The sequence below is a fragment of the Rosa chinensis genome, chromosome 1, assembly GCF_002994745.2.
Source record: "Rosa chinensis cultivar Old Blush chromosome 1, RchiOBHm-V2, whole genome shotgun sequence".
Classification (NCBI taxonomy): Eukaryota; Viridiplantae; Streptophyta; class Magnoliopsida; order Rosales; family Rosaceae; genus Rosa; species Rosa chinensis.
Window position 1 is genome coordinate 25136978 of NC_037088.1, and position 15097 is coordinate 25152074.

General features: G+C 39.7%; 1 protein-coding gene across 1 annotated transcript; it reads left to right on the forward strand.

Annotated features, from left to right (window-relative positions):
* Positions 1-4180: 4180 nt before the first annotated feature.
* On the forward strand, positions 4181-5083 carry LOC112180597. Its single transcript, XM_024319153.2, has one exon. It carries the CDS (start codon positions 4310-4312, stop codon positions 4826-4828), a length of 519 nt encoding a protein of 172 aa, XP_024174921.1. The 5' UTR covers positions 4181-4309; the 3' UTR covers positions 4829-5083.
* Positions 5084-15097: the final 10014 nt, after the last annotated feature.

Genomic DNA, 15097 nt, shown 5'->3' on the forward strand with positions numbered 1-15097 from the left:
AACAGTTTAGGGATGTGTTGTCGTTTTGTGACTTGTTCGACTTTGGCTATTTTGGATCGCCCTTCACCTGGTGTCGGGCTGGAATTAAATGTAGGCTGGATAGAGCGGTGGGTTCAGCCTCCTGGACGGATATTTTTCCAGCAGCTAGGGTTTCAAATTTGAAACCAATCCATGGTGATCATGTTCCGGTTCTTCTTGGCATGTATCATTCTCCTCCTCCTCCTGTTGGTCAACGCCGGAAGCGTCGCTTCCGGTTGGAAAGCTTTTGGGTGCATCATGAGACCTGCGCAGAAGTGATCAAGTCGGGGTGGGTTAGTGATAATCGGAACCAGCCTATGTTTCAGGTTTCCCAAAAAATAATGCATACATGTTTTGCTCTTAATGATTGGCAGAGGTCCACTTTTGGACGTAGGAGTAGGGAGATTGAATTCCTTCGAGGCAGACTACAATCTCTTCTCGCACTACCTATTTCGACTGGTAATCAGTAGGAAAGCATGGAGTTGTCCTCAAAATTGGATGTTTTGTTAGCTGAGGAACATGAGTACTGGAAGCAAAGATCGAAACTTTCTTGGCTTGTTGAAGGTGATCGTAATACCAAATTTTTCCACAGGAAAGCTTCTAATCGACGAGCCAAAAATACGTTGACTGGGTTGTTTGATAATCATGGGGTTTGGCAGTCCACAGAGAAGGGTTTGGAGGCTGTGGTCACTGATTATTTTGGTTTGATGTTCAGTGCAGGGGAAGTGGATCTTTCTCATATGCATTCAATAGTGGATCTGGTTCAGCCAAAGGTCACATCTGAAATGAATTCTATGCTGTGTGCTCCTTATACAGCTATGGAAATTAGAGCTGCTCTTTTTCAAATGTACCCTACCAAGTCACCTGGACTGGATGGCATGCCTCCAATATTTTTTCAACAGTATTGGGACACCATCGGTACTGATGTAGTGGCTGCAGTTCAGAGTTTTCTCCATTTTGGTCAGTTGCTTGCTTTTATTAATTACACTCATGTCTGTTTGATTCCAAAGGTGAACAATCCTACCTGTATGTCAGAATTACGTCCTATTGCGCTGTGTAATGTCATTCATAAGATCTGTTCTAAGGTGATTGCCAATAGATTGAAGAGTATCTTGTCCCAGATTATATCTCCTTTTCAGAGTGCTTTCATTCCTGGACGTCTCATTACTGATAATACTCTTATCGCGAGGTATCCCACTTTATTCATAATAATCGGTCGAGTAACGATGGAGTTATGTCTCTTAAACTTGATATGAGTAAGGCTTATGATCGAATGGAGTGGGTTTTCTCAGAGGCTATGTTGCTTCGCTTGGGTTTTGCTGAGACTTGGATACATGTTATCATGCAGTGTGTTAAGACTGTTCGTTATTCTTTTTTGATTAATGGGCAGCCTAGAGGTTATTTGACACCTACTAGGGGTCTAAGACAGGGCGATCCCTTATCACCATATCTTTTCCTGCTCGGTACAGAGGTATTTTCAGCTCTAGTAGAGCATAAGGTTTCTCAGGGGCAGCTTCAAGGGGTTCAGATTTGTGCCGAGGCTCCCACTATCCACCACCTTCTATTTGCAGATGATAGCCTTCTGTTCAGCAAGGCTAGTTTGGAGGAGAGTTCTCAGATCCAAGATGTCTTGTTGGATTATGAGTTAGCATCAGGTCAGAAGGTAAACTTTTCTAAGAGCAATATTGTTTTTAGTAAAAAAAGTGTGCACTTCTTTACAGCAGCAGATTGCAGATTCACTTGGTGTGGCTATTGTGGATAAACATGAAAAGTATTTGGGTCTTCCTACTTATCTGGGGAGGAATAGGACTGAAATATTTGCTTATTTACAGGAAAGTTTAAATAAGAAACTTGAGGGTTGGCAAGGCAAGTTACTAAGTAGTGCAGGGAAAGATCTTCTTATACGGGTAGTGGCTCAGGCTCTTCCTTCTTATACTATGAGCTGCTTTTTATTACCTAAGAATTTCTGTGAGTCATTGCATTAGAAGTGTGCCAAGTTTTGGTGGGGCAGTAAGGGTGAAAACCGTAAGATACATTGGCTATCTTGGGACCGACTATGTCAACCCAAGGAGGTTGGTGGCATGGGCTTCCGAGATTTATATGCACATAATTTGGCCCTCTTGGCTAAGCAGGGTTGGAGGTTAGTGCGTAATCCGGGTTCTCTTTTGGCTCGATTGTATCAGGCTAAGTACTTCCCAGATGGAGATTTCTGGTCTAGTGGGCTTTCTTCATCTCCCTCTGCATGCTGGAGGGGTATCCATGTGTCTAAACACATTCTGAGGAGGGGTGTTCGGTGGCAGGTGGGGAATGGTCTGCAAGTAAGAATTTGGGAGGATCCGTGGATTCCGAGACCTTCTTCTTTTCTCCCTATTATTCGGCATGAGAATGGGCCGGAGAGAGTTTCTGATTTGTTACTCCCAGGTTTTTCTTGGAATCTGGCTCTTATTAATCAATATTTTGTGGCTGATGATATTGATTTGATTTTATCTATGCCTCTTAGTCAGAGGGATGTCCCTGATCGTCTTATCTGGCATTATGATAAGAAAGGTAGATTTTCTACCAAGAGTGCTTATGTGTTAGCTTTTGAGGAGCTTCATAACTATGGAGAAGTTGCTACTAGTTCGGAGAATCTTTCTTCTTTTTGGAAACAGATTTGGTTTGCTCAAATACCGGGCAAGGTTAAAGTTCATTGGTGGAAAGTATGCTCTTCTATCCTCCCAACATCGGCTTTGTTGCGTACTAAAAGGGTTTTTGTTCAGGATGGTTGTTGGTTTTGTAATGATCATGATGAATCTATTAATCATATCACAAGGGATTGCCAGTTTGTTAAGGATTTGCTCTCTCTTTTTCTGGAGCTGCATGGGGTGTTATAGATTGATTGTAATGAAGGTACATCAATTACTACTTAGTTGGCCTCTTGTTTTGATATCCTATCTAAAAAGAATGTGGCTCTATTGTTTATAGTTGGATGGTTTGTTTGGAAAGAGCGCAATCTGAGAGTGTGGTCAAATCAGTTTGTCTCGTTGACTCACTTATAGTTTCAGATTAGATCATATGACATGTTGTTTCAATCTACTTTGGCTACACCTCGTAGTACTGTATTGAGGGGTAGGGCGGTTTGGTCACCGCCTCCTTCCGGCTGGCTTAAGGCTAACTGTGATGGAGCCTTTGATTCCTCCTCCAAATCTGGTGGAGTAGGAGTGGTTTTTCGTGATGCTATAGGGGATATTGTTGGTGGAATTTGTTTAAAGGTCAACTCTGTTGCCTCTCCAGATATTGTTGAGGCCATGGCTTGTAGGGCTGCTTGTTCCCTGGCAGTACAGTATCATCTTTCTCCTATTATGGTTGAGACAGATTGTCAGAGTTTAGTTTATGCTATTGAGTCTGAGGGGGAGGAGACTTCATCCTTGGGTCGTATTATTGAGGACATCAACTTTTCTCTTGGGATGTTGGTGGGTTATTCCTTGAGACATGTGTATCGTGAAGCTAATATGGCTGCCCATAATCTAGCTAAACTAGCTTTACATTCTTCTTTTAATCTTTCATGGAGTGGGCTTGTCCCTCCTGTTATTAGAAGCTTTGTGGTTTCTCATTGTACTCTTTAAATGAGTAATACAATTCGGTCATCTTTCCCCTCAAAAAATAAAAAAAAAAGGCTAAGGGCTAAACAAGTTACCAATTTGTTAAATATTTTGAACCATTGGATATATTAGTAATCCAATGGTCCAAAATATTTAACAAAATGAGGGTATGGCAAACACCAAGGTACCCAAGTAACTGTATGGAGACTATTAGGCTATCTGCGTGTTACTGTTATAACTGGCTTTGAATACTTTTATCTTTCACATACCTAGTGAATTGTGAATGCAAGATAGAGTACGCTGAACAAAATTCCCAGCAAAAGAGCCAAATAATAGTCCCCGATTAAGAGTTTGCCCAGTACTTCTTTTCATCAGAATCATGATCTGTGGCCGTGATTTTATTTTCATCCAAAGAAGGAGTCAAATTAAAAGTTGAATAGTCAATTATGTGCCTTCGTCCTATTCTAGATAATAAACGGATCGAATGAGCGACGCGTAGCTTAGTAGTCATGACAAAGTCATGGCTTACAAGTCAAGCTACAGGTTTCCAGCACCAATATATAGGTGGATAAGTCCCCTCCTAAAACCAAACAGAAACGCTTCAACAAAAAATTGATCAAATTTGCTATTCTGATCTCCAGCTCATCAATCTCATCCTTATACATATTCTCTTAATCTCCTGAATACCAAGAATACTAGCTACCATATCCATGGAAAGGCCAGAAGGGTATCCAGTAGTAGATGCTACAGAAATCGATCAGCCATCAAACTCCGGCGCATCATTTCTCAGCACCAAGAATGATATGTCACAACTAGAAAGCGGTCTACTTCGAAGAAACTACAGCGACGTGGGTGAAAAAAACTACTACAGATTCCAATCAAAAGTTGGTAAGTTAGTTGATCCGAGGTTGCTAGCGTTGGTAGAGTTCTTCAGGGAGCTCTATTTCCGAACACTCGAGCTGTTCAAGAAAATATTTCCGGGGCGTCCCGATAAGTTTCTGGACGAGATGGCAAAGAAATTGAACCTGGTTTTATCACAAGTGAAATCGGCTCAGACGACCAGGGCTCGGACCATGCAAAGGAGTCTGAGCATTGGCTCGCCGCGTGAATTCAAACCAGACGAGTCGGAAATGAGGCTGGAGCGATTCAAGGTCAGAACTATTGATGTGGATGATGATGTTGAACAAGGTGTGCAGGATGATAAAACCAAGTCCGGGGGCTCAAAGTGAACAGCAAGAACAACATGCACGTTGAGTTGGAGAATATTTTGGATTTTTTAAAAGGGTTATTCTTGGTAGGGAAAAGAGTTCTGCTTCCATGAATAAGTAGTTGGAAATTGGAATGCAATTTTATTATTATTTTAATTTTTTTGGTACAGAAAATTTTATTTGTTTTTCGGTACAAAAGAGTGCCTCTTTCTTCATTACTTGGTTACCCATTGTAAATATATAAAAGGTTTAAAATTTTGGTTTGGAGATTGACAACTTTCCGGTGTATGCTTTATAAGGTTGCAACTCACTTATAGCTTGCATGCTTTTGATCTCTCCTCTTGATACTACATACTTGAACCAGTACATGGAAAGGTAAGTGTTAGACTAGATAAAGAGAATAAATCTTTTTACGTTAAAGGAAAAACACGTTATGTGTCTTCGTCAAAGTAACTGACGAAGAGAGAACTAAGAAATTAGCAGTTACAGCTCAATCATCTATTATTGTAATTGTTATTACCATTGAAATTCTCACCCTATATAAAGAGACTATTTAATAAAATGAGTAGGCTAATTTCCCATTTTACTTTTACACGTTATCAGCACGCTCAGAGCCAATAGCCAAAAAAAAATATCATAGATTTTTTTTCTTTTTCCTGTCGACATCAGAAGAAAACAAAACAAGAAAAAAAAAACTCAGATCTGTCAAGCCGAGCTGCGCCGCGTCTTTCCTCATCAAGCCAACTCGCACTGCCTAGCTCAAAGCACATAACCCATCAAATCTGCGCTAGGATCATTTTGTTTTCTAGAAACCAAGTATGTTCTCTTTTATTTATTTAATTTCATACTCCGGTAAATTTAATTATTTACAATTAGAACTTTTGAGCATGTATGGTTAGATAATATTGATCCTTTTAGCATGCCTTGTTATTTTATTTATGTTTTATTATTCGTAGAAATTTGAGCATGCTATATTATTGCTGTTATTATGTGTAGCATATATTTTGTTATGTATTATGTGTGAAATTTTGAGCATGTCTTGTAATTTATATTACTACCTTCTATAATTGTTTTTAATGTTGAATTCTAAAGCACGTATTTTTAATAATTGTTTTTATTCAACTTGTTATATATAAATTGAGTTTTGCCCTGATAATGAAAATTCATGCTCATTATAAATACATAATTACAGTGATAAAATATTTTTAACATAGCATCAAAAAAATGTGACTATTACGAATCTTAGTCTAGAAATCTAATTCATATCCTTGGAAAATAATTTACGTGGATGCCTTTATGACTGTTTAATTTATATATATTCTCTCTTGTTTATGTAGATGGTTGATCCAACTCGACCTGAATTTGACATTTTGGACTCAGAAGGATTTGAGTACCATCATTGGGTTTCTGATGTGGAAACTGCCTTTGTGGCAAAAGACTACACTGCCACCATCCAAACTCCCACCGACCCCAAAAACGATGGACAGTCTAACAAGGTGAAAGCAAGTGCCTTAATGTTTCTAAGGCGACATATTGATCCTAGCCTACACTGGGAGTACCTTTAATTGAAAACACCCAAAGAACTGTGGGATGCCGTTAAGGAACGTTTTGGGAACATTCATGACACTTTGCTCCCAGAATTGACCTTTCAGTGGAATAAAATCCGCTTGCTTGACTACAAAAAGGACTTCAACAAGGACATGTTGCGCCTAAAGGCACGTCTCAATTTCTGTGGAAAGGAACTCACAGAAGATGATATGATTCAGAAGACTTTTTCCACTTTTCCTACTTCAGCACTTATATTAGCGAACCAGTATAGGCTGGACTATGACAACAAAATAATCAAAACCTTCAATAAGATGATCAAACTACTGCAAGTGGCTGAGAGGCATAATGAGGTTCTTTTGAACAACAATGTCAGGCCCGTTGGGACAAAGAAAATTCCCGAGGCTAATTATGGCAAAGTGAAAGGTGAAAAGAACCCAAATGCAAAGGGAGTTGGACATGCTGATCCCTACCCACATGGAAACAATGCACCATGTGGAAAGGGACATGGGGGTCGCGGTATGGGCCATGGAGGCCCTCCCAATGTATGGCCCAGAGATGGTGGTGCTGGCCCTAGTGGTCATGGAAACAAGGTGCAAAAGGCACCTAAGAACCCTTCAGTCAAAAAGGAAAGAGTTGGCAATGAACCATGCTATTGGTGTGGACCTATTGGGCATTGGTATAAGAACTGCCAAGGCAACAGAGTAGCAGCCACTTACAAAAGGTATAGGGAGTCTAAAGAATAAGAGGCTCACTATATGGAAGAAGGAGGTCGGCTATGACCCAGACGTCAACCTCACAATTGCATACTTCAATGGCAACAAGGAACTTGCTCAATCAATGGATGCTCTAGATTATGACTATCTGCTTTATTTATTTATTTTATTTTCTAAAGACAGTTGTAAAGGCATAATGCCTTATTTAAATGGATTAATTTCAGTTTAGTATCCTGTGGTTTGGGGGTAACATCATGTCAGTCCCTGCTCTTTCAATTTGATCAGCAACACCCCTGTGCTTTCAATTTCAATCAGCCGTACCCAAATTTTATTGTTCTGTCCAAATTTTACTTTGTCAATCCAGTCAAAGTTAGCGTTCAAATTGGACGAAACAATAAAATTTGGGCACGGCTGATTGAAATTGAAAGCACAGGGGTGTTGCTGATCAAATTGAAAGAGCAGGGACTGATGTAATGTTACCCCCAAAACCACAGGATACTAAACTGAAATTTATCCTTTTTTTAATTAGACTATTGCTTGGTCTTAAAGTTTATTTAAATAATGGTTTGATGAATTAGATTTCTGAACAAGACCTTCATTTGATTATCGTTGGCTTATTAATAAATTTTAAATTTTATTCTGAAGCATTGAATTTATTCTATTTTATTTACTACACATATATACATGGTTCGAAATAACACTATAAAGATGTAAAGCAATACATCTAGAAAAATCAAGAAAAACTATTAGAATGAAAAGATTATCCTTCTACCTAAATCGAAATACTCTAAAGAATTTGAGATATATTTTTCAAATTATTTAATAATACCTCCCATTTACTTGTAGGAATGAATCGAGCAGAACTTGAGTGCCTAGTTGATAGTGGGACTACCCACACCGTATTAAGGAATAGGCAATTATTCATTGAATTAATAGCCTATAATTCCTCTATGACTATGATGATTGGATCCCATCACAAGTAATAAGAGGGCGAGGAACTGCCAAATTTTTGTTGCCTAACGGCACAATATTTAAAGTCACAGATGCTCTGTATGCACCGAGAGCTAATCAAACCTTGTTAAGTTTCAAAGATATTCGTGCCAACGGTTATCATATAGAAACCCACTGTGAGAATGGAACCGAATACCTTTATATTACCATTAATGAATGTGGAAGGAAACTGATTTTAGAGAAACTAATGAGTCAATCTAGTGGACTATAACACACTACTATTCGGATCATTGAATCATATGCTGTCACCAACAATGAAATGTAGGACACTGACTTATACAGGCTTTAGCATGACCGCTTAGGGCACCCTGGTCGTGACATGATGATCCGTATTTTAAAGAACTCACATGGACATCCCTTCTTTGGAGTGAAAAATATAATGGGACAAAAATCCGCCACACTGCAAAATGTCAGTCCTAATACTGCTCAAATGCAGCCATTGCCTTCTGAAGTACCAGAAGCACTACCTCCCTCCCATTATGCCTCATTGACTATTTCAAAGGCACATCACTCATTTTGCAAAGCCTGCTCTTTAGCAAAAACAAGATTGAGACCTTCCTAAGCTAAAGATACAAAACAAAACATTCTATTCTTACAAGAATACAAGGAGATATATGTGGACCTATCCATCCAGAATGTGGACCATTCAAGTACTTTATGGTTCTGGTGGATGCTTCGACAGGCTGGTCACATGTTGCATTATTGTCCATAAGAAATGTTGCATTTGCAAAACTCCTAACATAAATTATACATTTAAGGGCTCACCACCCTGATCATTCTATCAAGTCTATAAGGCTTGATAACGCTGGAAAGTTTACATCAAACACATTTGATGATTATTGCATGTCTATTGGGATCGATGTAGAGCATCTTGTACCCCATGTGCATACACAAAATGATCTCGCAGAAGCCACCATCAAACAGCTACAGATGGTGGCTAGGGTACTAGTTATGCGCACCAACCTGCCTATATCTGCCTGAGATTATGGAATATTGCACACAGCTTTACTTCTTTGTTTTAGACCACTGCTAGCCAACCATTTTTTGTGTACCAGTTGGTAACTGGAAATACGCCTGACATTTCACACTTACATATTTGGTTGAGCAGTATATGTGTCTATTGCTCCCCCACAGCGCACCAAAATGGGTCCTCAGAGACAATTAAGCATTTATGTTGGATATGAATCTCCAATAATTATCCTCTATTTGGAACCCTTGACAGGTGATCTTTTTATCACCAGATTTGCGGATTGTCACTTTGATGAGACTGTCTTTTCTTCGTTAGAGGAGATAGGAAAAATGATTTCCAAAGGAACGACAAGATTTGTCGTGGTTTGTCCCCACTCTGTCTTATTTTGATCCTCACACTTCACAATGTGAAAGTGAAGTGAAAAAAATAATCAATCTTTAGAACGTAACAGATTCGATACCTGATGCGTTTATTGATGTCGCAGAAGTGAAGAGATCATATATACCAGCTGCAAATGTGTCTGCAAGATTAGAAGTCCCTAACAAGGGGCACGGCATCTCAGATAAAGGTGCTGCAACCACACTTAGTGGAGATGTGGTTGAGGCCGTGGCTCCCCAAAGGAAGAAGGGGAGGCCACTTGGTTCAACTGACACTCACCAAGGAAGAAGAGGGCGAGTAAGGCACAAACCAATCTATTAATCATCAATGTAGAGAATTCCTCTAATGAGATTGTCTCTGATTATAGTTATGTTCATGAATCAATACTGAAAGACGCTTCGATGTTTGAAATGATTCCAGAGAACAAAGAAATCTCAATGGATTCTGAGAATGTGTATGAGTTGATGGAAATATCTTCCATACACATTGATGATGTATTTGCATACACTGTTGCTCAAGAAATTATAAAGCACGATTATATCGAAACACGCTCTATTGCAGAATGTCAATAAAGAGCAGATTGGCCTAAATGGAAAGAAAAAATCCATGCAGAACTAGATTCTCTGGCAAAGAGACAAGTATTTGGTTCGGTAGTGCTAACCCCACCAAGTGTAAAGCCTGTAGGACATAAATGGATTTTTGTCAAAAATCGTAATGAGAAGAATGAAGTTCTGAGGTACAAGGCTCGCCTTGTGGCGCAAGGTTTCTCACAACGCCCTAGAATTGACTACGAGGAGACATATTCTCCCGTAATGGACCTTATAATGTTCCGCTACTTAGTTAGCTTGGTAGTTTTCGAATAACTGGAAATGCAGCTCATGGATGTGGTTACTGCATATCTCTATAGGGATCTTGATTTAGATATATATATATATATATATATATATATATATATATATATATATATATAGGCTTACATTACCCAAGTCAAGTGACTCTAAACCATGGAGTGCGTTTGCAATTAGGTTGAAATGCTCACTTTATGGATTGAAACAATCTGGGCAGATGTGGTATACCCGTCTAAGTGACTACTTGATTTGGAAGAGATATAAGAACGATGAATTATGCCCCTGCATATTCATAAAGAAAACAAGTTCTGGATTTGCAATTGTAGCTGTATATGTCGATGATATGAACATAATAGGTACTCTTGATGAAATAAGAGAAACCACGAGCTACTTGAAATCTGAATTTGAGATGAAGGATCTTGGGAAAACTCAATTCTGTCTAGGCCTTTGTCACGCCCCTGATTTTACACACATGAAAATCGATATATATAACCCCATAATTATATATGCGTGAACGTCCAGTCATCAATACAAAATACCTGGAATCTTTTTCCCTTTAACTTACACAGATATTGATGCCCTGAACCCTCAAAGTTAATATAAACTCGCTCCATAGAGTTATATATTACAATGCTTACGAAATAAATTGTCAACAACAAAATAAAACGTAAATGCAGCTCAGAGTAACTATACAACGGAAGTCCTTATCAACGGTAAAGTCACAAAGATAGCTTCCTACCATAAAGCTGCACAGGCATCACCTCAGCTTCAGCCACGATCTCCTCGACCTGCAGGATTAACCCCTACACCATTCCATTGAATAGTGCACCGGGTTCCACACAACAAACCCGGTAAGCTTATGAAGCTCGTATGAGTAACTCAAAACCAATTACACAAATTTCACAAAAGCCTTCTGCTCATAACCTCAATCCTAGCATCCAATTACACAAATTTCGGTCAAACAAGACTTCCTCAAGAAATGTTTAACACCATCCTAACGCCCTACAGCGAATTCCAACTTCACACTCATTTCCCATTCCCCCCCCCTAGGAGTTTTTGTCATCAACATGACATCAAAGGTGAAGAACAATGAATCACCTTCCTATCCTCACTACAGAGTACAGTTCATAACCGCTATGGCTCTTAATGTAAATCAAACCATCAATCAATACAATCAAGGAGAAATCAAGGCAATCACATATCAAAACAAGCAAAACAATTCATAGTAACCCCTGCATATAATTTAGTTCAGGAGGTCACATTAAGTCAAACAATTCAAGACAAGGTAGTCATCGAAGTCCCACACTCTGACGTCTGTAGGTAGCCCCAACCATCACAGCAGTCCTCTCGATCTTTGTTAACTTAATAACAATTCAGCTCCGCTACCGAGCAGTCATCACACTGATCATCGCACAGATTTCCACCGATCATCACCTAGATTTGCATCATCCTACTAATCATCACATAGATTTCGCTGGTCATCACATAGATAGCGATCATCACATAGATTTCGCTGGTCATCACATAGATAGCGATCATCACATAGATTTCGCTGGTCATCACATAGATAGCGATCATCACATAGATTTCGCTGGTCATTACATAGATAGCGATCATCACATAGATTTCGCTGGTCATCACATAGATAGCGATCATCACATAGATTTCGCTGGTCATCACATAGATAGCGATCATCACATAGATTTCGCTGGTCATCACATAGATAGCGATCATCACATAGATTTCGCTGATCATCACATAGATATTTCTATACAAGCTTTACATGACAATCATCACAAAGATTCACCATACTGATGTCATCGATTCATTACACAAATATTCTTACATAAGCTTTTCATGACAATCATCACAAAGATTCACCACGAAGTCACTAATACATGAATATATATGTATATATATATATACCCCATAATATATATATAGACACACATAGTCATCCATTCAGAAATGCCACTAATACCAACTATAGTCGTAGTTAACCTAATAACTCCAAGACAATAGGGTAGTCATGCTCATAACAAATATCGATCATATTCATAACAAATATTGATCCTGCTCATAACAAATATCAATCCTGTTCATAACAAATATCGATTCTACTCATAACAAACATCGATCCTGCTCATAACACATATCGATCATACTCATAACAATTATCGTGAGATTTCCCCAACAAACGATAAAGGTAATTCGTTCACAAATGAACCTTGTGAGATTACTCACCTTGAAACTCCCGCTGCGTCTTCAATTCAGGACAAGGCAGCTAATCCACAAAATAGCCGTCCAAGGAGTACTACGTCACGTACCTAAGGAATTACAGCTCTCATTCAGTCAACGAATCACAAGGGGTTCGAAACCCTAAATCGAACCAAAGTTCCCAAGGTGACGCCAAATGAGGCGAAACCGCATCCGAGGCCTCCCAAAGTCCCCGGAATATGTCCACGATCGATGTGACCAAACCACAAGTCGATCGGACGCTCGAATCCTCAAGGATCGAATAAATCGATCGGTATGAAACGGCAAAAATCATAACAATTCCATACGAACTCCAAAATTTGCATATTATATATCGAAACGCTCGTATCAACGAGTAGAACATATATAATACCAAAACCAATTCCTTAAGTGGCCGGAACACCGCCGGAACGCCACCACAGACGGTGGTGCACCGCCGCCGGCCAAAAACTCATTATTTCACAAAACTCCCAACATCAAAAAGCTTCATCTAAGCATGCTTGTGAACTTTCATAACTGGATCGAAGTCAGAAAACAAGCTTAAGGGATCGAAAACTACCTCACAAGCCGTGAACAGTGATCCAATCCGAGTTGATCGAAGTTTCAAATGAATCGATCCAAACAACCACCAAGGATCGATCAGCGAAGCTATTCTGAGCTCAACCAAGGAATCGTTGAAGCCATGAAGTCGCCGGAGTTGTGTTTTCCGGCCGGGTCCGAAAACACAAGGCTGCACCGCCTTGCAGCGCCGCCGTGGAGAAGAATCGGCGATAGAGACCACCAGAGGGACGACCAGACGGAGGAGACGACCCTGCTGGTCAAGTTTCACGGCCGGAGACCGCCGCAGTTGGCCGGAAAAGCCGGGTCGGAACGCCGGGTTCGGGTCGGGTCAGGCGGTTTATTTCGATTCTGAAGGTAGCAGCCGAGAGAGAAGAGAGAGAGAAGTAACTTCCGAAAATGGAAGAAATGAAAATAGTAAGTTTCCAACTTGGGAAACTTCTATTTATACCAAAATGGAAATTCCTTCCAATGGCCATAACTTTCTCATACGAACTCCGATTCTCGCATTCTACATATCCACGAACTCGTATCGACGCGCTCTACAACTTTCGTGAAGGAAGTTTTCGGAGAATCCCAACGTATAAAAAGTCAACCTTTTCAAACCCCCTAAAACCATACTTTTCGAATAAAAATTCGTCCGAAACACTTCCGCTCCATCCACAAGCCACGAAAACGTCCGATACCCACAATTTAAATTCCGGAAAATCCTCGGAAAGTAAATACGAATTTCTGGGGCATCACAGCCTTGAACTAGAACACTGAGTTTGTGGAATACTAATCCACTAGTCTACGTATGTCCAAAAGATGCTCAGGCGATTGAACATGGACAAAGTGCATCCTGCTAGCACTCCCATGATCGGTCGAAGTTTGGATGCAAGGAAAGATCCATTTCGTCCAAAGGAAAATGACGAAGAGGTGTTGGGAGCTGAAATTCCTTATCTAAGTGCAATAGGCGCATTATTGTACTTAGTCCAGTGCACTCGACCAGACATTGCATTCTCGATGAACTTTTTAGATAGATTTAGCTCAGCGCCAACGCAGTGTCACTGAAATGATATCAAGAACATTTTCCGATACCTAAAAAGAACCATTGACTTGGGACTATTCTTTCCCTAAAGAAAGACAAGAGGGACTGCAGATGGAACTGCAATCCCTAAAGGAAATGTTGAAGGTGAACACTCCACCCACTACACCGAAACCCTAAATAATGTTTTGGTTAGTTTTGCTAATGTTGGCTACCTCTCTAACTCACATAAAGGTCGTTCCCAAACTGGTTAGGTATTTATCATTGGCAACATGGCGATATCTTAGAGATCAACCAAGCAAACCCTTGTAGCTACCTCCTCGAACTATTCTAAGATCATTGCTCTACATGAGGCGATTCGTGAGTGTATATGGTTAAGGGCTATCATTACACATATTCGAGGGACTACTGGTTTGAGTTCTACCACTGAAGAACCTACTTGCATTTATGAAGATAATGCAGCCTGCATCGAATAGATGAAGCTAGGATATATCAAGAGTAATAATACAAAACACATATCACCAAAGTTTTTCTACAATCAGCAACAACAGGCTCTCCTTAAGATTCAAGTGAATCAAGTAAGGTTTGAGGAGAATGTGGCAGATTTGTTTACCAAATGATTACCTAAGGCCATATTTGAGAAATATGTGAAAAACATAGGAATGGCAAAGAGTTTCCAAACTCCCTTGACTGATGTAAGGATCACGGGGAGGTGTAGACTTCAGGGGGGGTCTAACACACACATGTTATCATCGAATATAATAGGTGAGTTGTTCTCTTTTCCTTCGACCAAGGTGTATTTTTCTCATAGGGTTTTTATTGTTACTTGGCAAGGTTTTTAGTGACGCAACAATTCATGCACCATTTCATTTTTGACTTGGCACAAGGAAGACTGTTAAAGGAAAAACACATTATGTGCCTTTATCAAAGTAACTAATGAAGAGGGAACTTGGAATTAGCAGTTATAGCTCAATCATCCAT

Coding starts and splice junctions, on each gene's coding strand:
- LOC112180597 (XM_024319153.2), top strand. CDS start 4,310: ATGGAAAGGCCAGAAGGGTATCCAGTAGTAGATGCTACAGAAATCGAT.